At 46.9% G+C, this 24,806-nt stretch overlaps 3 protein-coding genes across 3 annotated transcripts; all 3 read right to left on the reverse strand.

Moving 5' to 3' along the window:
* Window positions 1-3,052: 3,052 nt before the first annotated feature.
* On the reverse strand, window positions 3,053-3,457 carry LOC123493573 (ethylene-responsive transcription factor ERF094-like). Its single transcript, XM_073497293.1, has one exon. It carries the CDS (start codon window positions 3,455-3,457, stop codon window positions 3,053-3,055), a length of 405 nt encoding a protein of 134 aa, XP_073353394.1.
* A 3,141-nt stretch (window positions 3,458-6,598) lies between these two features.
* LOC109766785 (uncharacterized) lies at window positions 6,599-7,961 on the reverse strand. Its single transcript, XM_020325571.4, has one exon. The coding sequence runs from the start codon at window positions 7,737-7,739 to the stop codon at window positions 6,822-6,824; it is 918 nt and encodes a 305-aa protein (XP_020181160.2). The 5' UTR covers window positions 7,740-7,961; the 3' UTR covers window positions 6,599-6,821.
* Window positions 7,962-22,507: 14,546 nt separating this feature from the next.
* Window positions 22,508-23,829, reverse strand: LOC120962354 (uncharacterized). Its single transcript, XM_040386138.3, has 2 exons — window positions 23,718-23,829; window positions 22,508-23,237 (listed from the first exon to the last, which is right to left on the reverse strand). The coding sequence occupies exons 1-2, from the start codon at window positions 23,814-23,816 to the stop codon at window positions 22,782-22,784; spliced, it is 555 nt and encodes a 184-aa protein (XP_040242072.2). The 5' UTR covers window positions 23,817-23,829; the 3' UTR covers window positions 22,508-22,781.
* Between the last annotated feature and the right edge of the window lie 977 nt (window positions 23,830-24,806).

Raw genomic sequence — 24,806 nt, forward strand, 5'->3', positions numbered from 1 at the left:
CTGGAAGAAGGAGTTGAGGTTGCGATACTTGCCACCCCAGTCCGACTGAACATGAACAATTTTATGCTTGAGAAGACGTTCAACATGTTTTTGAAACTGAACGACAATATCAAACGCATCAGATTTACGCTTAATAAGATAGAGCCAAGTAAAACGACTGTAAGCATCCACAAAACTAATATAATAGTTATGACCACTCACAGAAGTTTGGGCAGGGCCCCATACATCCGAAAAAACAAGTTCTAAAGGATGTTTCACCTCACGGCTAGCCTCCGAAAAAGGAAGTTGATGACTCTTCCCCTGCTGACAAGCATCACACACTGCTACATCATTATTGCTAGAGACACTAGGAAGCTCATGACGACGCAAAACATGACGAACGATAGGTGTGGCAGGATGACCAAGACGAGCATGCCACTGTGACGACGAGACGCGAACTCCACTGAAAACCCGAGAGACTCCAGGATGCTCCAGACGGTAAAGGCCCTGGTAGAGACGCCCACTAAGCAGAACGGCCCTCGTGTCCCGATCCTTAATAAAAAGATCAAACGGGTGAAATTCACAAAACACATTATTGTCATAAGTGAGTTTAGGAACTGAAAGGAGATTACGCGTCACAGATGGTACTCTAAGAACATCACGAAGCTGAAGCCTCCTAGTGGCATGACTAGTGAGAAGGGATGCTTGACCAATATGGGAGATGTGCATACCTGCTCCGTTGGTGGTGTGGATCTTATCGGAACCGTAATAGGGCTCGCGAGGATGAAGCTTCCCCATCTCATTCGTCAGATGCTCCATCGCACCAGAGTCCATGTACTAGTGCGGATCAACTGAGTAGGACTGAGTATGGCCCTGAGGCTTCTGCGGTGCCGGGCGGTCGGCCATAGCCACCTAACGTGCAGTGTTGCGCGTATCCTTGCCGTCATTGCCGAGACCGAGGACTCTTCTGAAAACGACAATGGCACTTGGAGGCCCAATGTCCGTCTAGACCACAGAGCTGGCAGACCCGCCGACCCCCATCACCAGGTAGCGTCAGAGTGGGGGTGGACGAGGCCGGAGGGAGCGGCGCGGGCCCCTTGCTCGAGGCGGAGGACTGAGCGCCGCCGGAGGGGCGACCACCTCGGTAGACCGCGTTGGCGGAGGAGGAGCCGCGACTGCGGTTGGCACGGCGCGCCTCAACGCGCTGCTCAGTAAGAAGAAGCCGAGAGTAGACCTCATGCGCCATCATGGGGGTCGTGTTGCCGCGCTCATTAATGATCTCAACTAAGCCATCATACTCTTCGTCGAGGCCGTTGACGATGAAGGAGTTGAACTCAGAATCGGTAAGCGGCTGTCCAATGGATGCCAATGTGTCAGCAAGAGCCTTGACCTTGTTGTAGAACTCCGTTGCCGTGGAATCAAGCTTCTCACAGGCGCCAAGCTCGCGACGGAGGGCACTGACCCGGGCTTGCGACTGTGACGCAAAAGAGCGCTCAAGGATGGTCCAAGCCTCATGGGAAGTCTTCGCGAAGACGATGAGCCCGGCAACAGCCGGAGTGAGCGAACCCTGGATGGAGGAGAGGTTCGCCTGGTCCTGCCCCGTCCAGACACGGTGTGCCGGGTTGTAAACCGGGCCGTTCACGCTGTCCACCAGCGCGGGAGGGCAAGGAAAAGTGCCGTTGACGTAGCCAAGCAAGTAGTGGCTCCCAAGGAGCGGAAGAACCTGCGCAGGCCAGAAGATATAATTGTCGGACGAGAGCTTGACGGTGATGAGGTTGCCGAAGTGAAATGGTGGAGGCAATGATCCCGTGGAGGCACCTGCCGGAGGCGCGTACGCGATGGGGGAAGGGGCGGGCGGCGCGGGCGGGACCACGGGATTGGAACCCGCGGGCGGCGGCGGCGAGTATGCCCCATAGAGGGAGGCAACGGGCGCTGCCGGAGTGAATCCCGCCTGAGGCGCGGATGGCATGAGGCCCGCCGTGACAGCCGACGAGGTGGCCTCGGGCGCGAAGGCCAGAGGCGCGATGATGCCGGACAACGGGGCGGGTGAAGAGGCGCTCGACGTATGAACCGTCTGCGCAAGCCCCGGCGATGAAGGAGCCGGAGAGTTGTTGGAGAAAAACGAGCCAACGCTCCTGGTCCCGAGCTGCGGCGGCCGCATGGTGGCCGAGTCAAGCGGGAGCGAGAGGAGGGCGGCGAGCGAAGCCGGGAGAAACCCGGCAGAGGAGGAGCTGGAGGCGGCAGCACCCGACATGGCGGCGGCGGCGCGATGGAGGGGGTGGCGACGGGGTTAGGGTTTTGCGGAAGCGTGGGTTGTAATTAGGTCTGTTACCATGTAAGACAATGATTTGGGGGAACCAGCTCAACCCTCTAGGGGTGGCTTATCTCATATATATAATGGGTGTGTTACAATAGATACAATATACGTACACAAATACAGAAGCTATACATAGTCTAACATTCTATAACTAGCTCTTTCTCTTTTTTTTTTGATGTAGTACATACGAAACAGAGAGACATACTACGGGGCATGCAATGGTCGATGGATGGATTGCAATTTAGAGCATCTCCAGCTGTTGGAGGCCCCCAATCGCCGGGCAAAAAGTAGCACGCCCTGCGGGGCAAAACGTTTTCGCCGGATGAAACGGGAGTATGTTTTCTAAGCCGTTGGTGCCCCCAGGACAGCCAAAATGTGATTCGGTGGGCCAAACAAAAGGACGCATGGGGAATATTATTGGTTGTTGCTTTCGCCAGCACCCAGCGCGCTGTGTTTCGCCTAGGTTTGCCGACGCTTTTTTGAGGTCGGGGGCGCTTGGGGGCATGAGTGAGTCATTTTTTTTTTGCCTTTTTTACATTGTCCGCACACAAAAAGTGGGCTTGGGGTGAGGCTGGAGATGCTCTTAAGTCAAAGCAGAGAGAGCAGAGGAGGAGGAGGAGGAGCCGGCAGTTGAGCCAGCCAGCTAGCCATGGGTGGAGCTCTCAAACTAGCAATTGGGGAACAACAACGGCGCCGTGTTGGCGAGCGCTGATTGGTCATCGACATAGTGATGGTGATGATGATCCCAGCTCCCCATCAGCATGGTCGATATGATGACGATGGCTCGTCGGACACCCGGAGCAGCTCCTCCAGGTAGTCCGCGCCAAGGTCCTCGAGCTCCACCACGCCTGCGGATGACGTCGTCGACTGCTGCACCGGCGCGGCTGCCGCCTGCTCGTTGATCATCATCTTGGTGGGCGCGAGCAGAGTAGCACCAGCGGTGGTCTTCTTGGCCTTGTTGGGGGATCGCTTCCGGATGGAGTGGCGGCGCTTGAGCGGGAGCACGGGGGAACCTCCCGGCACGTCGGGACGTAGCGCGAGCGTGCGGAGAGACTCCTTCACGCTTTCAACGGGGTAGTTGAGGACGGCGGCGGCCTGGTCGTAGGCCATGGTGGCGGCCTCGGGGGTGTCGAAGGCGCCGAGCCACACTGCTACCTCCATTTGATGATCCTACATTCTACTCCCCGTGGAGTAGTCGAGTGTGAGTGCGGCGCCAAAGTTCTGCCGCTTCATGCCACCAAATTATGCCAAACTAGTTAAGCTAGGTCGTGCGTGTGTGCGTGCCATTATTTTATTTTATTTATTTATTGTATGTATATAATCCTGAAAGCGATAGGCATGTCAACAATTATGGAATGGTCGATCTATGGATGCCAAAACTAATAAACAAATCCAGATTAAGTAGAGTGACAGAGAGAGGTGCACAGATGAAGGTCGATCGAATCAAAGAAAACAATTTTGTTTTTACGGGATATTTTCCCGCCACGGCACGCACCTTTTTCCTTTAGTTTCTACTATTATATTATTGGTTACTAGTAGTAGTGGTAGAAAAAGAAGGAGATGGAGATGTGGATAGATACTCCAGCTAGGTACACATTCACACATCCAGCGATCGAGGAGTCCTGGTAATTAAGCAGATCGAGCCTGCAGTTGAGCTTCACTGCTACCTCCATTTGCTTTGATGATCCTACATTCTACTCCCTCCGTTCCAAAATAGATGACTCAACTTTATACTAACTTTATCCAAAATAGATGACTCAACTTTGTACTAACTTTAGTATAAAGTTAGTATAAAGTTGAGTCATCTATTTTGGAACGGAGGGAGTATAATATAAGACGTTTTTGGTAAGCCAACGAAACGGGTTAAGGTTCCTTCAGCAGGTCGCTCGCTAGTTTGATGGTCCGTATTATAGGTTGTTACATTTTACCATTGTACTAGTACTTAATTAATTTGTAAATGCTTCTTTTTCATGAAGTCCCCTTTCTTTTCCTTTTCAAAGGCTGCCTTGAGCTAACTACGTAGTAAGGAGAATATTTATTATTAAATGAGTGATTGGATGAGCTATGCCACCTCTATGCATGGAGACTATTTCTCCTTCCATTCATGGTTAATGAGGGAGTAAGATGCATCCATGCATTTAACTACTCCTTTTGTTTCTAAATATAAGACGTTTTGACAGTTTAATTTAAACTACCAAAGCGTGTTACATTTAGAAACGGAGATGTAGTACTTGGTAAAGGAGTAGTTAGAGCATCTACAGAATTAATCCTCCTCAAATGACCGTGGGTATGCCCGGTCAGTGACCATGTCATATCATCCCTATAAGTCTGGGCTGTCCGCAAACCCTCACCCGGTCAGAAGTGGCCACCTTTTTATTTTTCTTTATTTATTCTTTTATTTGTCTTTCTTCATCTCCACAAATCACGTGCAAGTGACCGACATATAAGGGAGGAAATGAGAAGTATAACTACATAGACAGACAAATAAGGACTCAAAGCGAACAAGCCCGGAGGCGTTTGGGGAGGCGGATTTGCTAAGCCCGACTATTGCTATTACTTTCACCGTTTACTTTGAGCATCACCATCTTCATGCATGCAAGTGGCTGAAGAGCAGAGGTAGCATCCTATACTACTACTCCAATCCATCCAAAAATTAAAGCGGGAAAAGTCCCTCCGATGGACCGAAGAAAGGTACTCCAATATTCATGCATGAAGTATAAGTAAATAAGACTGAACTCTGTGTGCAGTGGCGGTGGTGGACTTTTGGAGCGAGAGCGAGCAGGAATCATGCGTAGCAGTTAGCAAAATAATTTTGGACTTTGAAAGTAAGTCTGAATTCGAAAGATTTGCTACTTGCTTATTGGCCGATTGAAAGCGATCGCCAATGAGAATTGAGAGGCAGTAGGTTGAATGCATGCATGCAGATGCAGTGCATTCACTGCTGTGGGTTGGAAAAATCTGACATGGAGTACTTAAGTTGTGGAGTATACCGAGGGAGTATGTACGTAGTATGCTTGTGAAGGTAGGTGCAGCACAAGCACATGTAATTTGGACAAGGGGCCGACCGGTCTAGCTAAAGCTAGGGAAGGAAAGTGATACAAGGCAAACGAAGCATGATTTGGACAGAAGTGGATTTGATTCCATGTGCTGCGCTCGAGTTACACAAATGGATGGAATCAGTGGATCAGCGACTACTTGCACTAATGCATCCACTCATCTGCCGACAGTACTACTCCACCTGTCTGCCCCGCCCTCCTGCCTCCATCAACAAATCATCCATCATGTACATCGTGTACATGCAGATTTATAATCTGCTGAATGAATGAAGCAGAGCAGGCAAACGGTCGGTGGTGCATCGGAATTCGTAAACTGTTGCAATATACTCCTACCACGTACTATTTTATGTAGCCATAGTGTGGGTATTTTATGTAGTGACCAGTTAAGCGGCGCCCCTCCCCGCTGGCGCTGACGCGACCTAGTCAAAATCAAAATTCTTGATGCCTCTTTCTTCATTGCCTGCCAGCTAATATTTGTAGCGTGCCCCGCGCGCGCCAATTTTATATTCTACTCCTAGCACTAGATGCATGTCGATCATTATGTCAAAAACTGTGGATTGGTCAATATCACTAGCCAGTAGTATGATGGATTGATTGATGCCACAAATAAATAAATAAACAACTCCAGGTTATAATCACAGAGACAGCGAGAGATCGGTCGCCACAAATATTTTATACTATCTTCTAGTAGATGGGACACACCTCCATCGATGGATCCCAGGAAGCTTCCACCACGACCATCGATCAAATCAAAGCAAAACAGTTTTCACTTCCACATACGTAATGTTTAGTGCCATTTTCACTCTTTATTTTTTTCTGTTTTATTTTAGAAAAAGTCTACGCAAAGCTCTCGAACATGGTCAGCAAGACCTAGTGACCGGGGCATGGAAACACAACAAGGAGGTTGGCGGTGAAAGAAAGACCATGACAAGACAGTAAAATCAACTCTTGAGGATGTTTTTTTTATATCTATTGTTACTAGTGCTGAAAAAGGAAGAAGCAAGATGAATGGATAGATGGATGGCTACTCAACATGCATGTCCACTTTCCTTTCACATTAGGGAGAAAATAGCAAGGTAGTACTAGTGATGATAATTGCGTGGTGGTGGCCACATGCAAGCCACAGGTACGTACGTGCACGGTGCACCCCCTAGACTATAGCTAGATAGATATACTCACATGCTTGTTGAGGAAAATTGGAAGTGCCATCCATCCATAATACTTATACCCTGCACGATGATAATAATTGTATGGAAAGCCGTTGGCATATGTATGTATATTATTGTTCTATAACTAACTTTTTTTTGACGTAGTACGTGCGAAACTGAGAGGCATACTATATATTTTACTACATATACGTACACGTACATCGGGAAGTAAGACTGACTGATCGAGCGAGCGATCGGTCGATGGATGGACACTATTTGCAATTAACTCAAAGCAGAGGATGGATGGATGGAGCTCTCAAACTAGCAATGAGGGAATAGCATCGGCGTGGTGCTGGATTGGTCGTCGACATAGTGATGCATGGTGGATGATGCGGACGGCTCGTCGGACACCCGGAGCAGCTCCTCCAGGTAGTCCGCGCCCAGGTCCTCCAGCTCCACCACGCCTGCGGACGATGTCGACTCCTTCATCATCTTGGTGGGCTCTAGCGCCGCCTTCTTGGCCTTGTTGGGGGAGCGCTTGCGGATGGAGTGGCGGCGCTTGAGCGCGAGCACGGGGGAGCCTCCCGGCACGTCGGGGCGGAGCGCGAGCGTGCGGAGCGACTCCTGCACGCGGTCGACGGGGTAGTTGAGCACCGCGGCGGCGCCGCGCACGGAGAAGGCGGCCTGGTCGTAGGCCATGGCGGCGGCCTCGGGGGTGTTGAAGGTGCCGAGCCACACCCTGGCGCCCTTGCGGGTGGAGTCCCGGATCTCGGCGGCGAACTTGCCCCACGGCCGCTTGCGCACGCCGATGAGGCCCTTGGTGGCCGCGGGGTGCAGCTGCTGCGTTTGCTGGGACGCACGTCGCTTGCTGGGGCTTTGTCCTGCGGTGGCAGCAGTGGTGGTGGGCATCCCCTGCTGCTGCTGCTGCTGCTGTTCGGAGGAGGAGTAGGAAGATGAGGAGCTGGTTGAAGAGGAAGATGGCTCCATGTCCATGTCCATATCCAGGTCGAAGGAGTAATGGGCAGCTTCCATGTGAGAAGAAGAAGCGGTGCCGCCAGACATGTGGAGGAGGAGGGTGTTGAGGAGGTGCATGTCGTCGGTGTCGCCCATGTCGAAGGCGGAGGGCATGGGTGAGGAGCAGAGTGGTGGTGGAGCCTCATGAGGAGGAGGAGGAGGAGGAGGCGTGGGTGTGCTGTAGAAGCTGCTGTTGGAGCCGAAATGGATGAATTGCTGCTCCATGGACGGACGGAGAGGAGAAGCAAGCAAGGAAGAAGCTCTGTGTTTGCTCGTACCAACTCAGAAGCTCTGTTTGTATGGACGGACGGAGGAATTGGTACGAGCAAAGGCATCTGGCTGAGCTTTTATTTATACTAGTCTCCTCTCTTATGGATTTTGACTAGTCTTGTTCATACCTTCCCTCCATCTCCATGGGCCGCGGCCGCAGCCGCAGGCAGCTAGCTGACCATGGGCCTCCAAATACGGGGTGAGTATTTTATGCACCCATGAGTGGGGCCCATATTGTTGTATAGTGGATCTGCTCGTAGAGAGAGAAAGAAAGAAAGAGCAACGCACGTGACAGGGACCCCAAATTGCTGAAGTAGGGCGGCTGGATACGACAGAGGAGAGTGACGTCACCCTTTCCTCATCCTCTGTGCAGAATAGATGCACGTCGTCGCTTACCACATCGGAGGTGATCCCTACGCAGGTGCTACCAGTAGATTTTTATCCACAATTCTTTCTCTTTTTCTTCTGCTCAAATGAATTCTTTGTTTGATTAACAATATACTCCCTCTGTTTTTAAATATAAGTCTTTTTAAAAATTTTAAATGGTCTACCACATACAGATGTACATAGACATATTTTAGAGTGTAGGTTGCTCCGTATTTAAGAACGGAGGGAGGGAGTAGTATGCAGTGACCATGTCCACGGGAGGCAGCGCCATCGCGGAAGCCAGCCTACGCGCGGGACCCACCGGCAACCACATTTTGTATGTTTGTTTTCTGCCGGCAAATAAATGCTACCACTATAGTATAGTGCGTGCTACTACTCTTTTCGGTAAGTATAACCATAACTAGCTTAGCTTAGGCCGGTCCTAATGAGTTGTATCATATGCTACTGTCATGCATGACACATACTTGCACGTCATTCAAGAGCATCGACCTACAGCCGGACTTGGCAAATCCGACCCCTCAAACACCCGCGAACGCGCCCGATCGCGTCTACGGACAGTGGCCGGTCACGCCTCAAAAAATGCATTCCACATCCGGATACCTCAAATGCCTATTATTACATGCAACGTAGTGTTCTTTGCGGCCGAAGCTCGTCCGGTCGCCGTGGCCATGTCCGGTGGCTGGTTGCGCTCCCCAGAGTGTTGGTTCAGTCACCGGCAAGGTAGGGCGGGGCATGGGACACTAGCCGGCTCACGGGACTCGATGCACCGCTGTCTCCCGTGCCCTACTCTTTCTCGTCGGAGCCTGGAACCCATTGGGTGCAGGTGGACGTTAGATCGATGACGGATCCATCCTGGGACGAGCCACCGACGTCCACCACGATGCGGTTGCGGCACCCGGACTGATGCGCCATACGGGGCGCCGGAGAATGCGACTCCGCCTCGCCGACGTCCACCGCCGCGAGGGCTGCCGTCGCCTCCCGCGCCCGGTGCCGTGCACAGCGGGCACACCGTGCCATAGCCTCGTCAGACATGGCCCATTGTGCGTCCTGGTGCTCGGCGCGCCAATGGAGGGGTTGCGCGTCTGCCAGCGCGTTCGGACACCAGACGGACCCCACGGCCACCGGCGAGGCAGCTACGCCGGCCTAGCGCCGGATCCTTGCGCCATTTGGGTGGACGCAATGGATTCCCGGCGGAAGGAGTCCGAGCGCAACCATGCACGAGCCTCCTCCCGAGCGTGGCGAAGCGCAAGCTGGACGGCCATCTCCTTCTCGGGGCCGCATGGGATGAGCTTGGGGTCAACGGATCTAGAAGTGAAGGACTCGGATCCGCTGCCCGTCATGCCGGAGGCGGCCAGAAGGAGCCGGAGACGAGCTTGGGTGGCAGAGGGGAGTGGAGGGAAGGGGAATGAAGTGGCTAGGGTTTGGTCCGGCAAGCGGATGGAAGAAATTTATATGGGGTCGGGTGGGCCAGCTTGGGCCGGGTTCGACGTGGCGGGCGCCCCATATCCGCCCCATATTTAGGCTAGATATGAGGGGTGCTGGTCAACCCGGGCGTTTGAGGGGGCCGTCTGGGTCGAAAAAACGTGACTGGACAGTGACCGGACGGCCAGCCCGGGCGTATGAGACGGGTTTGAGGCGCCTGGCTGTAGATGCTCTAATATGGTATGGAACATGATATGATACTGAATGCTCAAAATTTCCTAGTTGACATGTATATGATACTACCTATAATACTCTCATTACCAGGAGCCTTAATTAGCTAGCAAAGAACCCACTTGCTCATTTACATCCAATCACAAATATTGTACGTACTTCTAATTAACCACTTAATAGGTACACTTTGTCCTAAACAAGCTCGTCACAGATTGCTTGCTAGCTATAGGAACCCACTTGCTCTTTTTCATCCAATCACAAATACTCTTAACCTAATCTAATACACTAGTACTAGTACTAGTACTAGCTTAGCTAGATAAGAACCCACTTGCTCTTTTCATCCAATCAAAAATACTCCTCCTTATCTAATGTGCGTACTACTCTTAATCTATTGTACTCCTAATTAACCACCTCATACGACCCTTTGTCCTAATTAAACAAGCTCCTCCCAGATTGCTTGCTTGCTTGCTAGATTCGCGCGCGCCAAATTCTTTTCTTTTCTATCCCACACTTGCATTCGGATCCATCCAGGTGCATGCATCCATCCATCCATGTACCTACTAACATACCTCCCCTCCTCACTATACTAATTGGAGTATATGTTTTCTACCGGTACATGTTTATTCATTCATTATACATGCGCTCCAATAAATGTATTTCCGCATCGCATAGCTGGCCTTCTAAATGCAGGCATTCTAAAAATAAAATAAGAATACTTTGTTCATCTGAAAAGTTGCTTCTCTTATTCCTAGTTCTATTAGAACCAACACCTTCCAAAAAAATCAAAAAAAAAAAATAGCATCAATCTACAACCATCCTCGCTTCCCCTGAATCCACTTTGCCACATCTTTACTAATTAAGGTTGCACCACCTTCTAGTTCTAGTCAAAGAGACCAATTTAGGCTCGGCTGCGTACGATTATAGGCCAATGATATTGCTCAAAATTGCATCCAGCCATATGTGAACTAGCAACATAAGACTAATAATAATTGCCATCGCACCAATCCTACTTTGTTCCACGGTGCAAGGCACACATCGGTTCAAAGATTCAAGTTTGACACATGATAATCAATAGGAAATGGTATATCGCTTTTGCGTCACCGGATCGGAGTTTATCTTGGGTTCAATTGTTCATCAAACTTTGACTTTTCCAGCGTGTGAGCACCTCACAGTAAGAACGCCGACGTACCAAGAATTTTGGGGTTGTTAACCCTTTGAGGGGACTACCGCAAGGCTACTCTAGTCATTTCACCCGCATCCATCCTACTACGTTCAACAGTGCAAGGCCCATAATGACGTTAAGTTCAAGCAACTTTGACAAGTGACCATCAATAAAAAAATATGATATATCACTTCTACATCACAAAACCAAAATTTTCTTAGATTCAGTTGTTCATCAAATTTTCACTTTCGAGTCGGTAAGAAAACTTGTTATATATGATTGTTAATAATTTGGTACCGACTTACCAGTAACTTTTATGGAAATTACTCAATGGAAATTGTTTGCTCGATGGCTGATCTAATGGTAAATATACACCAAAGCAAACATTGCTTCCTCTCACGTATCAGCTGTTGCATTGGTACACATCTACATTAGTAGAGTATTTATGATGAACAAACAAATACATGTGCCTCTAGTGCCTGTACAGTATTTGTTATGTAGCCTAGTCTAATGATTCAATATGACCATTCTACACACCCACATGCAATTATTAGCCACATATCCAGGCTCTCTCAACTGCCCCAAAAGGTGGTGCGTGTGCTCTGGCATTGGCAACATATACACAGAACCGGCTGGCCAGTATGTGAGAGGCCAGATATATTAATACTCCTACATACTGTTAGTGCTCCTAATTATCCTCCCTGGCTAGCTAGCTAGTTGACAATATTGCAACTTGTTGTTAGCTACTAGTAGCTAGTAGTAGGAATAGAGGGACCAACCGGCCGGTTTGGCTTTTGGGTGCTCACTACCTTTTCATGCTATAGTACTATGATGTGGACATGCTAAAGGTTTTGGGACGATATTTCATTATCATAACGCACGCTCGATCCGTCCATCCTAGATATCTTATAGTATTGTTTCTCAAAATGCCCCACTTGGAATGAAGACATTAGATTATCAATTATGTGTATGTGTTGCTCTCCCGAGTCTCGTGGCAGATGACTTTCGGTGAAAATTCTTACGGCACAATATCATGTTCGAATCAGGATGACGCGCAACATCGTAATTTTTCATTTCTCTGTTCTCTTGAAAGTACTTGGACAACCCCGCGAACCAGATGGAGGCCCTGAACTCACTGTCCTCACCCGCAAGAACAACATTAGCGAACGGGTTTTCTGATACATGATGATAAACAGTGAAACATTAAGATATACTCCCTCCGTAAAGAAATTTCTTTACAGAGGGAGTACTTTGGAACGAGAAGTAAAAAAGAAACTAATGTAACACTTTGAAACTTTCAAAACAGTACAAAAAGCAGCACGAATCTCAAAGCAACAACAGAGGATGCATGGATCCCTGCATGCTAGAATTGCTTTTCCCTGCCAGTAGCTAGATGCAGCCTTTCATTGCTAGATACACAAAAACAATTCATATAATTTTGAAATGCATGCTCATAAATTAAGATGACGTGCAACTATGTAATTTTATGTGTTTTATGTTCTTCTGAAGTACTTGGACAACCCTGCGAATCAGAGGGAGGACCTGAACTCCACATCCTCGGCGGCAAGAACACCACTAGCGATAGGGCTTGCTGATACACGATGAAACATTACGACACACTTTGGAACAGGAAGAGAAAACCAATGTAACACTTTAAAAAGAAGACAAATTCTTAAAACGGTCAAAAGAAAAGTAGAACGAATCTCAAAGCAACAACAGACGATGGACCCATACATGGGATATCCCGTGCACGGTGGAACTGCTTTTGTCCACCACACCTGCAGCTAGATGCAACCTTTCCTTGCTAAACAAATACACAAACAACAAATTATGTAATTCCAAAATGCATGCTAATAAAGAGTGCACATAACATATATGCAACCTTTCCTTGCTAGATATAGTAAAGAATGAAGATGGTGAGTGTGCATGTGATGTGTCCTGATCATTCAGGCAGGCATCACCCACCTGAGCTGTGCGGCTTCGAGGAAGCAGCAGCAGGCAACATCAGATGTGATGTTTCCTCATGTCTGCTTGCATCTGCATGGCGTCCCTAGGTAGCGATCGAGAGCTCAAATTTAAATTAAAGAGGGACTCGGTCGGGAAGGAGGAAGGTGGCGCGCTGCTTCGTGCGCGCGGGAGCAGCCATGCAGCATATCTGCATATGCATGCACTGCACACATCCCTATACACACTTGCACACATACCTGACCTGACCGAAAGAAACGGAACGGAAGGGGGTAGAGAAGGTAGGAGTATATTCATTCATGCGTGGACAACTGAGCGCGACACGAGCAGAAGCAGTCAGTGAAATGAGTGACGTGAAAGCTAGCCGCATATTTTGTGGAACGGTTCGTTGTCGACCCGATCCGTCGGCATCTTCGTGCAAAACAAGAAAAAAGCCGCTTCCAATTGGTTCTGAAAATAAGGAGGAAGAAAATTAGTAGCACTGTAGGGATATGGATGGATGCGTCTACAGGTGCAGTGCACTAGTTATTGTCGCCTGACCACGACGTGCCGGCGTCCATCCTCCAACCTAAAACATATTCTAGAAACGGAAATTAATTAATTCTCTAATAAATCCGGGCCAGAAATCAGTATATAGCCCTCGCATGATGAAATTACAAAATCCAGTGCACGTGGATAAACAGAAGATTATAAAGAAAACAATAGTACTACATCATTCTCTAAGATTTTCCAATGAAATTTAAACACATTTTAACACTTGAGGAATATGCACACAACCTACCAAAGGTTCACTTCTAGTTACATGCATAATTCCGATAAAAACTCGAGGGTTTAACCTTTTCTAATAAAAGAAAGATATGAAAACTAGGGCGGCTATTATTTACAATCATGGTGGTAAAAAACCGAGCAGCTAAAATTGAAGGACCAAATTAAGATACCGAGCGGCTAAAGTTTTACAGATATTTGAAGTGAAGTAAGTAGAGCAGTCTAGTCATTCCACATACTTGGCGAGTATGAGATGCTGAAATATATTGCCCGTTTCTCTCTATCCGTCTCGTACTACTTTGGAGTAACTGCTTGGAGCGTGAATGCAATAAACAAAGAATTCCGTCACTACAACCTCCAAACACCTGAACCATGTTTTCCTTTATTAACCCCCGCCTTTCTGCAATGACACCAATGATCTCAATAAGCCGGTGCACCTATTGTCAATGAGACACATCAGCTTTTTGTCGAAAAATCATACTATCGTGCGGGCGTGTGGCATATATATCCAAATATCCTAACAATTAGCCATGGCCCCAAGTAGAGCCTAGGGGTGAAGTCTCCATCAGTTTTTGGGCCCATATGGGCCGCCGGATGTGCAATAGTTCTTTTGAAGACATCGCCATACTCTATCCTCGTTAAACTATTTAAAAATCTATTTACTTTGAAAGTTGGGTATATAATACGTAATGAAAACAGCGGCTTCACTCCTTGGAGCAGCCAGCCATTATTTAGCAACAGCTTTGAAAGGATAGAAAAAAGCGTCGAAATATCCTAAAAAAATGTTCAAGATTTATATGTATAAATTTTCATGTGGTGTACAAATTACTCAAGCATTTTCATCAGATTGATTCAGGTGCACCATTGTGCGCGTGTATATCTAGGAAGGTTGAACTTCCTTGCATATGGGAGGCGTTATGATGCGTCGAGGAACCAGTCAAGTACTAGATTGGCCAACTGCTCAAAGATAGTAGATGAAGCTGCCACGTTCACTCCACAAGGAAATAAGGAATATTGTGTTGACTGCTGCCTTGAATCTGGAATTACTTGCTTTCTCTTTAATTTTTGGAACTTTCCATGATGGTCAAAAATTTGCAAAGTGGAGAGCAGCCTCTTGGTCTTTGATGTGTAGCAGATAGCGATCGAGTAGTATTCTTCATTTCCACAAACCAATTCAAAATGCATGCATGCATGCATGCATGAATGGTGGTTTCAGTAGTAAGAAGGCCCTGCAATGGCGCTGGATTTTTGTATGTACTCCAAACTTTGTCATGCAATGAGGATGGATTTTTGGCCGGTTCTAGTTGGAGAGTCACAACTTGTATACAATTATTACTAGTAGCAGCTAGGAGGAGGCATGCATGCACTCTCTCTCTCTCTCTCTCATGCATGGATTCCTAGAATGTTCTTCTAGATCAGCACTACATGAAAGCATTAATTCATGAGAGGAAATGATGGATCGAGGAAGGTTCTTGGAAGATGGTGGAGATGCAAGCAAGAAGCAGCTGCTGATACATGGGTGCAAGTGGAGGCAGACAATGTTGGTGCCGGACAATGAGGGTCCAGTCCAGGTGCATGGTATCTGCCCTCCTCCTCCTCAGGCCGGCACCACCACCATGTCCATGCACATCAATCCAATCCAATCCAATTCAACGCCCCCTCAAAAAGAGGAGACGATTTTTATACTTGCGCCTAGTGGCCCATCCATGCAACTGTAGCTCGAAAGTGTCCTCCCTTTCATCTTCTCCTCCTCCTCCTTGTGCACTGCACTCATCACCGGCAGCGGCAGGACATATATCTATCTACCTGCCTGCATCCTCATACTGTCATACATATATTATTTATTTATATAAGAGGAGTGTGTCCTCATTTTCTCCTGATGATCTCAGTTTGTCACATATTGCATGCTGCAGCTCTTTCCTGCGTGCTTCCTTCCTTTCGGGAATCCAGTCCTACTCATCTCTTTTCTTTTGTTTTCATACTCATCCATCCATCTCTTAATCATCATTACTATTTACTACTTAGCTAGTTGTTGAGTATATGCCGCCACTCCCCTCCTCTTTTCATGCATTCCTGGTCCAAAGAATATACTCATTTGAACTCTTCCCTCGGTCAATGTTGTTCCTTCACTTAAGCAATAAGTACGTACTAGCTAGCTAGAATGTTGTAGTATCCTCTTAATCACATCTTTTAGTCAATGTAACAAAAATATTCCTACGTAATGCACTTGTTCACTCGCTAGTTGGTCCAACACCCATCCACGTCCGTCTGCATGATCATTGGACAATTTAGTCGATCTGCAAAGAGTGAGGTTCAACCGGTATGCAAGGAGTAAATTGCATAAAACCACCACTTTGAGGGCTTGGTTTGCGAAAAACACTAGGATACAGATTCTCTGCAGAAAGCACCACGTCTTGCGTAATTGTTTTGCAAAAACCACTGATCGGCGGATCGGGCTGAGTTAAGTGAGTTTATGACAGGTGGGGCCCGTTTTTCGCGTACGTGGCACTCCAGGCCGTCCCTACAGCCGTTAGACGGCGTTAGACGGCGCCGTTCGGGCTCGTCTTTAGTCATCCACTCCCGCATCCGTCTCTTTTCCCCCTCCTCGCTCCCGCCGCCGTCGCCCTCCCCCATTCTTCTTCCCCCTCCTCCTAGCTCCCGCCGCCGTCGCCCTCCCCCATTCTTCTTCCCCCTCCTCCTAGCTCCCGCCGCCGTCGCCCTCCCCCATTCTTCTTCCCCTCCTCCTCGCTCCCGCTGCCGTCGCCCTCCCCCATTGGTGCCGTCGCCATTCCATAGAAACACAGAGATGCACAGTCCGGCGAAAGGTGGAGATGCTGGTGGCGGCTGTCCGCCCGGCAGCGCCGCACGTGGAGGAGGACCCGCAGTGGATCTAGGCGAGCTGTGCGCGAGCTCGAACCCTAGCAAGCCGTCGGAGGAAGAGGAGGAGGAGGACCCGCAGTATTCGATGGAATACAGGGCGGCCAGAGCATTCGCCGCGGCGGTGAAGGCCAATCCGACGGGAAGCCAGCAGATCGCGTCATCCTTCGGCGGCGTATAGTGAGATCCACTTTTCTTTGCTCTTCCCTTCCCATTCTCCATTCAATTTCGTTGCGAGGGTACTCCTAGGGTTAGTGTTCATATTGTTCTATCCTATTAGATGCACTACAAGTGTCAAATGTTGTGATTTTGTTGTCATGTGCCCTAGGACATTATTTAGATTAGTTCAGATTATGTGCTTTGTTTGTCCTGTGCCTAGGGTTGACATTTTTAGATTAGTTCTGATGTTGTGCTTTGTTTGTCCTGTGCCCTAGGGTTTACATTTGGTTATTAGTTTTATTAGTGTTTCATTAGTGCTTTATATTATTTGCAGTCTGGATGATGAGGTTTGGGAATTGAGGATGCATTTCCATGACAGAGACAACATTGAGAGATCTATGATGGTGTCAGACATAACATTTTACAACCTAGTAGCACTGATAGAAACAGAAGGTTATGGATTTAAAGATTACATGTACTATGTCAGGGATCCTGGGCTAGGGATAGAAGGAATGGAAGAAATAGATGATGATGACAAGCTTGAGGAAATTCTAGACAACATAGCATTGCAAAATCAGAAGATATTGAATGTGACAGTTGTTAGGGCCAGTTCTCTCAATGCTGCAAGTATAAACACCAGCTCCAATGTTATTGAGCAGCAAATCCCTCTAGAAGAAATTGGAGAGCCCAAACTGTATCAGATAGATGAAGAAGGAGTGCTGTTCAGTGCACCAGATGTGCATGTAGCAGCAGCAAGTTCAGAAGCAGCAGAAGTGGAGCCAATGCCCATACAGTTTCAAACACAGCATAGCACCAATTTGGAGGAGCAAGTTGCTTTAGGTTATGTACAAGTGGAAGAAAATCATGTATACAGTTCAGAGGAGCAAATGGAAATTGAAAAGGTTATGGAGGAGACAAGGAGGAAGGAAATTCAAATGTTTAGAAAGAATAAGAAAAATAAAGAGAAGGTCACTTCTGTGAAGAGAAAAGCTGCAGTGATGGATAATGAGGACAGTGATGATGATGATTTGGAAGAATATGGTGATATACTTGCTAGGCTTGAGGAGATGAAAAGACAGAGGGAAGATCCACTCCTTCATTTTGAAGGGGACACAGATGTTGAGGAAATGTATGAGACAGAGGAGGAGGATGCACTATATGAGCCTGAAAGTGAAGAAGAGGAGGAAGAGGATGAAGAGAGTACTCTGGAGGAAGAGAGTAATCTGGAGCAGGAGCAAGATGGACAGAAGAAGAAAAAGAAGAAGAAACACAGAAAAGGCCCAACAAGCAGAGGGCATGCAAGTGTAGAGGAGTTGTTAGAGGAGGACTGGATACCATCTTCTGATGAAGACAAGAAACCAATGGACTTGGGTGTGGAAGATGATGATGGTGCAGAGGCATTGGCATATGTTATGCCCAATGGCAGGAAAAGCAGAGCTAAAAAGATGAAGGAAAGGTTATGGTATGATGAGAAGAGAGCTCACCCAGCTGAGCAATTTGTGAAGCATCTTTGCTTCATTGATGTGTACCAGTTCAGGAATGCACTTCAAACAATGCACATTGCACAGAACAGGAACTATGAGTACCATAGAAATTGCAGTGACAGGGTTATAGCACAATGCATAGATGAGACATGCCCTTTTTATATAGCAGCTTCTCAGATTGCAAATGAGAAGACTTTTACCATAAGGAAGCAGTATGTGGTGCACACTTGTCCTTCTGTGTCAGAGAACACAAAAGTTACTGCTAAGTGGGTTGCAAAGTTTTGTGAGGAAGCAATCAGAAATGACCCATGCACAACAATCACTACTATAATTAACACTGCAAAGAGCAAGTATGGAGTGGAAATATCAACCCACATGGCATACAGGGCTAAGAAGGCAGCAAAGAATGTTGTGTTAGGAGATCAGAAGGCCCAGTACACCAGGATTAGGGATTATTTGCAGGCTGTGCTAGATACTAATCCAGGTTCAAGGTGTATAGTGACAACAAGACATTTGAGGGAGCATCCAAGCACAAACCCTAGGTTTCATGCATTATTCTATTGCCTAAATGGATGCAAAGAAGGGTTTCTCAGTGGCTGCAGACCATTCATAGGTAATTCCTTGGTATCTAATGTGTGTTTGAATAATGTGTGTTTTGAAATAGTTTGCCTAATGTGTTAACTTGTTATAGGTCTGGATGGATGCTTCATAAAGCTCACTACTGGTCAACAGATCCTTGCTGCTACTGGAAGAGATGGGAACAATAATATATTTCCCATTGCATTTGGAATTGTTGATAAGGAGGACACAGATTCCTGGACTTGGTTTCTGTATCAGCTGAAGGTAGCACTAGGTGGCCAATCTGGGAAGTTTGGCAACTACACAATAATTTCTGATAGGCAGAAGGTAATGAAATCCACTTGTGCTAGCTTTCATTTAGTTCTTTCTAGTAGTTAGTTGCATTTAGGTGTAGCTACTTTTTGTACACAATCAGTTAGTTCTTTGTAGTAGTTACACAATCATTTAGGTGTAGTCACTAAGTTAGCTTTACTTAAATTCACACAGGGCCTGCTTAAAGCCATAAACAGAGTCTTTCCCAATTGTCCACAAAGGTTTTGCCTCAGACACATTTACCAGAACTTTCAAAATGCTGGGTTTAGAGGGCCAGAATTAAAGAAATACATGGATGAAGCAAGTTACTCATACACTGAACATGGCTATAATGTTGCAATGGATGAGTTGAAGAGAGAGTGTGAGGCAGCATGGGCTTGGCTTAGTAAAATCCCAAAGCACACTTGGGCCAGACATGCCATGGACACAAATTGCAAAACAGATTTAGTAGTTAACAACTTAAGTGAGGTTTTCAACAAGTGGGTTCTAGATGTCAGGGCTAAGCCAATAAGGACCATGGTTGATGGAATTAGAACAAAATTAATGGTCAAGTTTAATGCAAATAGAACCAAGACTCAGACTGTCAGATGGGAGATTTGTCCAACATATGCAGAGAAATTGGAGGAAGCAAAGAAGTGGTCTAGAAACTGCCAATCATTGATGGCTGGCCCCAACCTTTACCAAGTTACTAGTGAGGAAAGAACATATGCTGTCAACCTAGCACATAGGACTTGTGGTTGTAAGAAGTGGGATATGACAGCAGTTCCTTGCAATCATGCTGTTTCTGCTATACACAAGGCTAAGCTTCAGCCAGAGGACTTTGTTGATGATTTCTTCAAAAAACCTATGTACCTGGCAGCTTACAGTCCTATAATATATCCTGTACCTGGCCCTGACATGTGGCCAAGGACAGATAGTTTGGACATTGAGGCTCCTGTTTTCAAAGAACACAAGGGCAGAGCACAGACTAAGAGGAGAAAGGGCCAATTTGAGAAGCCAGCTCCCAAAGACACTTCAAGAATGGCCTCAATTACCTGCTCCAACTGTAAAAAGGTGGGCCATAGGTACACCAATTGCCATGATGCTCTAAAGCCTGCACTTGCTATGAGAAAGAACAAACATCAGGTAACCACTCTGCTATGAGAAAGACTAAATTTGTTGTTACTTTGTTGCTTACTAATATTAAACTACTTGTTTCATTGCAGCCAAGCACCAGCTCTTACCCACCTGATAGTAGAAGCACACCAGCTCCAGCAAGGACTGCAGCCTCTGCTGTTGCCACTGCTGGTGGATCATCAAGGAGGGCAACATCTGCTGCTAGTCCAGCTCCAGCAAGGACTGCAGCCTCTGCTGCTGCCACTGCTGGTGGATCATCAAGGAGGGCAACATCTGCTGCTAGTCCAGCTCCAGCAAGGACTGCAGCCTCTGCTGCTGCCACTGCTGGTGGATCATTGAGGAGGGCAACATCTGCTGCTAGTCCAGCTCCAGCAAGGAGGGCAACATCTGCTACTGCTCCAGCTAGGAGGCAGCCAGCTGCTCCAGCTGCTCCCAAGGGTAAGGCAGCAGAATCTTCATCATCTGATCCCAAGAGTAAGGCACCAGTTGCTCCCAAGGGTAAGGCACCAGCAACCAGATCTTCATCAGCTGCTGCCAAGGGACCAAGGTTAGCTTTCATGCCTCCAAGACCAAGTGATGGTTCCCAGAGAGTCAGGAAGCCCAGCAACAAAATGAAGGATTACTTGACTGCCTCTGGTGCAAAATGGTGATGATGGTGATTTTGTTGTGTTGATGTTGTATCAAACTATGGCATTTTGGTTGTGTTGTGAACTATGTTGTGTTGTTCTGCTACTCCAGTTATGCTACTCCAGTTATGCTACTCTGGAATTCTATTAGTCCTGTGATGATCAATTTGTGTCAAACTATGGCATTCTAGTAGTACTGCTGATGCTGTGATACTCTTGATGTTGTGATAGTCATGATGCTGTGATAGTCATGATGCTGTGATACTCTTGATGTTGTGATAGTCATGATGCTGTGATAGTCATGATGCAGCTATAAAAAGCCAAAAACCCTAACTTGGCCTACTTGATGCCTCGGCGTCGATAAAAAGCCAAAAACAACCCTAATTGACCCTACTTGATGCCTCGGCGTCGGTAAAAAGCCAAAAACCCTAACTTGGCCTACTTGATGCCTCGGCGTCGATAAAAAGCCAAAAACAACCCTAATTGATCCTACTTGAAGCCTCGGCGTCGATAAAAAGCCCAAAACCCTAACTTGGCCTACTTGATGCCTCGGCGTCGATAAAAAGCCAAAAACCCTAACTTGGCCTACTTGATGCCTCGGCGTCGATAAAAAGCCAAAAACAACCCTAATTGATCCTACTTGAAGCCTCGGCGTCGATAAAAAGCCCAAAACCCTAACTTGGCCTACTTGATGCCTCGGCGTCGATAAAAAGCCCAAAACCCTAACTTGGCCTACTTGATGCCTCGACATCGACAAAAAGCCAAAAACAACCCTAATTGACCCTACTTGAAGCCTCGGCGTCGATAAAAAGCCCAAAACCCTAAGTTGGCCTACTTGATGCCTCGGCGTCGATAAAAAGCCAAAAACCCTAACTTGGCCTACTTGATGCCTCGGCATCGATAAAAAGCCAAAAACAACCCTAATTGACCCTACTTGATGCCTCGGCGTCGATAAAAAGCCCAAAACCCTAACTTGGCCTACTTGATGCCTCGGTGTTGATAAAAAGCCAAAAAACCATCACTTGACCCTACTTGATGCCTCGGCGTCGATAAAAAGCCAAAAACCCTAACTTGGCCTACTTGATGCCTCGGAGTCAATAAAAAGCCCAAAACCCTAACTTGGCCTACTTGATGCCTCGGCATCGATAAAAAGCCAAAAACCCTAACTTGGCCTACTTGATGCCTCGACATCGACAAAAAGCCAAAAACAACCCTAATTGACCCTACTTGAAGCCTCGGCGTCGATAAAAAGCCCAAAACCCTAACTTGGCCTACTTGATGCCTCGGCGTCGATAAAAAGCCAAAAACCATAACTTGGCCTACTTGATGCCTCGACATCGACAAAAAGCCAAAAACAACCCTAATTGACCCTAGTGGAAGCCTCGGTGTTGATAAAAAGCCAAAAAACCATCACTTGACCCTACTTGATGCCTCGGTGTTGATAAAAAGCCAAAAAACCATCACTTGACCCTACTTGATGCCTCGGCGTCGATAAAAAGCCAAAAACCCTAACTTGGCCTACTTGATGCCTCGACATCGACAAAAAGCCAAACAACCCTAATTGACCCTACTTAACTCAGAATCATTAGTTGAACAGGAACATACTAAAGCAAAAATCATCAATTGCAAACAGATTACTTAAGATAACATTAACCAGCTCTAAATACCACCAAATTCAGCACTAGTTCAACTCCATACATAATCATAGTTTGACATTCAGCACTAGTTCAAATAGCACCACATTCAGCACTAGTTCAAATGCAAACATCTTTCTTAAGATTACATATCCATAGTTCAGGAGTACTCATAGTTAATAGAATTTAAACTACTATCATTACAACAAATGCCAAACCACACCCTGCAAAAGGTCAGCAAATGCCAAATGATATTGCCCATTCTTATCTTGCACTGCTTATCCATTTATGATGGCCTTGATCCCCTCCAGCTTCACATTGCTCTCTTCAACTGTCTTCTTGAGCTCATCAATGTGGATCTGCAAATTCTTCTTCTCTTCAGCTAGCTTCAACTTCATGTTCCTAATGACAGTACCTTGAGCAGCTGCTATGTTCTTCAAAGTGTCATACTTCTCCTGCAACTTGGTTGTTTCAGCATCTTTCCTTTCTATCACTGCCCTCTGCTCCTGGGCATCCATAAGTGCATTGACATCTTCAACCAACTTCTCATAGCTGGCCTGGAGTTTCTTCTTCTCTTGTGTCAGGTCATGAACAGTAAATGAATGCATCAGACATTGCTCATTTCTGTCCATCTTACTCTGTTCATACATAGACCACAACTTGGACAGTGCATTCTCAAGGGTAGTGGGCCAAGATGGATCAATCCATTCTACTAGTCCACAGTTTTTACCTTCCTGAAAAAAGAGTATTAACAAAATGAATTACATAACAGTGGCTTGCTTACAATGATAGGCTAGATTACTTTATACTAAAATTCAGATCATGCTCTAAAGTAAACAACTACTAAGTAAACAATGCTGGTGTGCTAACCCATGAATATTCTGTCCTAAAATAAGCTAACATGGCAGAGTTAAAAAATGACCTAACTAAACAATACTGCCAGATCCAAACTAAACAATGCTGGTGTGCTAACCCATGAATATTCTGTCCTAAAATAAGCTAACATGGCAGAGTTAAAAAATGACCTAACTAAACAATGTTGCCAGAACCAGACTAAACAATGCTGGCAGAGTAAACACTTAATGAATCCACTGTCCGAACTTCACATTATAATACAATGCCTGCTGGAGTGCCACATTACATGTCCATGGCAAACAAATGACAGATCTGTTAAGTTAATCAACAACTTCTAATTAGTTAAGTTGGAACCATACCTTCTCTGCACAACAAAGAAACCTCCTGCCAGTGTGAATCCCTTCGAAAGCAACGCGCCTTTCTGCTGCCTTCCCGTGTCCATGGCACAAAACATACATATCTGTCTCAGGGCCCTCGAAATCTGAGTCTTCGGTGCTAGCAGGAACCTGGAGTGCGAAGGAATGACAGAGATTTGGTCCAATGTTTGAAAAGAAGCTCATTCCAGAAATCCCCAAATATCAAACCCTAACCCTAACTCTGAGAACTGACCTTAATGGTGCCGTCGTCGGAATCTGAGCTCATGTACTGCCTGGTGTGCTCGCTGCTATCCGACCCATCACTCCACGACACCATGGCGCTGCGGCGCGGCGGCGACGGGTGCGGCGACCAAGAACAGAGCGAGAGCGAGAAGAGAGCGAGCGCGAGCAGAGAGCGAGCGAGCAGAGTGGAGAAGGAGTAACGGTTCGCTCTTTTGACTGCTAGAACCGAACGGCGCCGTCTAACGCCGTCTAACGGCTGTCGGGACGGCCTGGAGTGCCACGTACGCGAAAAACGGGCCCCACCTGTCATAAACTCACTTAACTCAGCCCGATCCGCCGATCAGTGGTTTTTGCAAAACAATTACGCAAGACGTGGTGCTTTCTGCAGAGAATCTGTATCCTAGTGTTTTTCGCAAACCAAGCCCTCAAAGTGGTGGTTTTATGCAATTTACTCGTATGCAAGGGAAGCTTCTTCTTCATCGATTCAGTGTTTGTAGTCGTCGCTACTCGCTAGCTAGATGGTCCAAAGACATGGATATATATAGTTTTTGTCGTCCCCGTTGTTTCTTTGTACTGCCATGATGTTTGGTGAATATATAGATCCCAAGTTTTTCCTGCAAAAACATATATAGATCCCAATCCGTTCCGTTGCGTTATGCATGGCTGCAGAGAAGTCAGCTCCCTCTATATGGAGCAGTACTATCTTAAATTAATGTTGGTCAAACAGACATTGACCAGGGACCTGTTCTTGCTCAACCTGCTACTTCTTCTTCTCGCTGCCAGCTGCTGCTTAACTAGCCTGGTGTTGGTCCTCAGATGCAGACTTTGAACTGGCAAGCTGCTTACATT

This window comes from Aegilops tauschii, chromosome 4, assembly GCF_002575655.3.
Source record: "Aegilops tauschii subsp. strangulata cultivar AL8/78 chromosome 4, Aet v6.0, whole genome shotgun sequence".
NCBI classification, from domain to species: domain Eukaryota; kingdom Viridiplantae; phylum Streptophyta; class Magnoliopsida; order Poales; family Poaceae; genus Aegilops; species Aegilops tauschii.

Excerpts from the sequence above, each read along its gene's own strand:
- LOC109766785 (XM_020325571.4), bottom strand. The coding sequence starts at position 7,739 with ATGGAGCAGCAATTCATCCATTTCGGCTCCAACAGCAGCTTCTACAGC.
- LOC123493573 (XM_073497293.1), bottom strand. The coding sequence starts at position 3,457 with ATGGAGGTAGCAGTGTGGCTCGGCGCCTTCGACACCCCCGAGGCCGCC.
- LOC120962354 (XM_040386138.3), bottom strand. The coding sequence starts at position 23,816 with ATGTATGTTTTGTGCCATGGACACGGGAAGGCAGCAGAAAGGCGCGTT. Across the intron at positions 23,238-23,717 it reads TTCTTTGTTGTGCAGAGAAG|GAAGGTAAAAACTGTGGACT; the intron begins GTATGGTTCCAA and ends CTCTTTTTTCAG.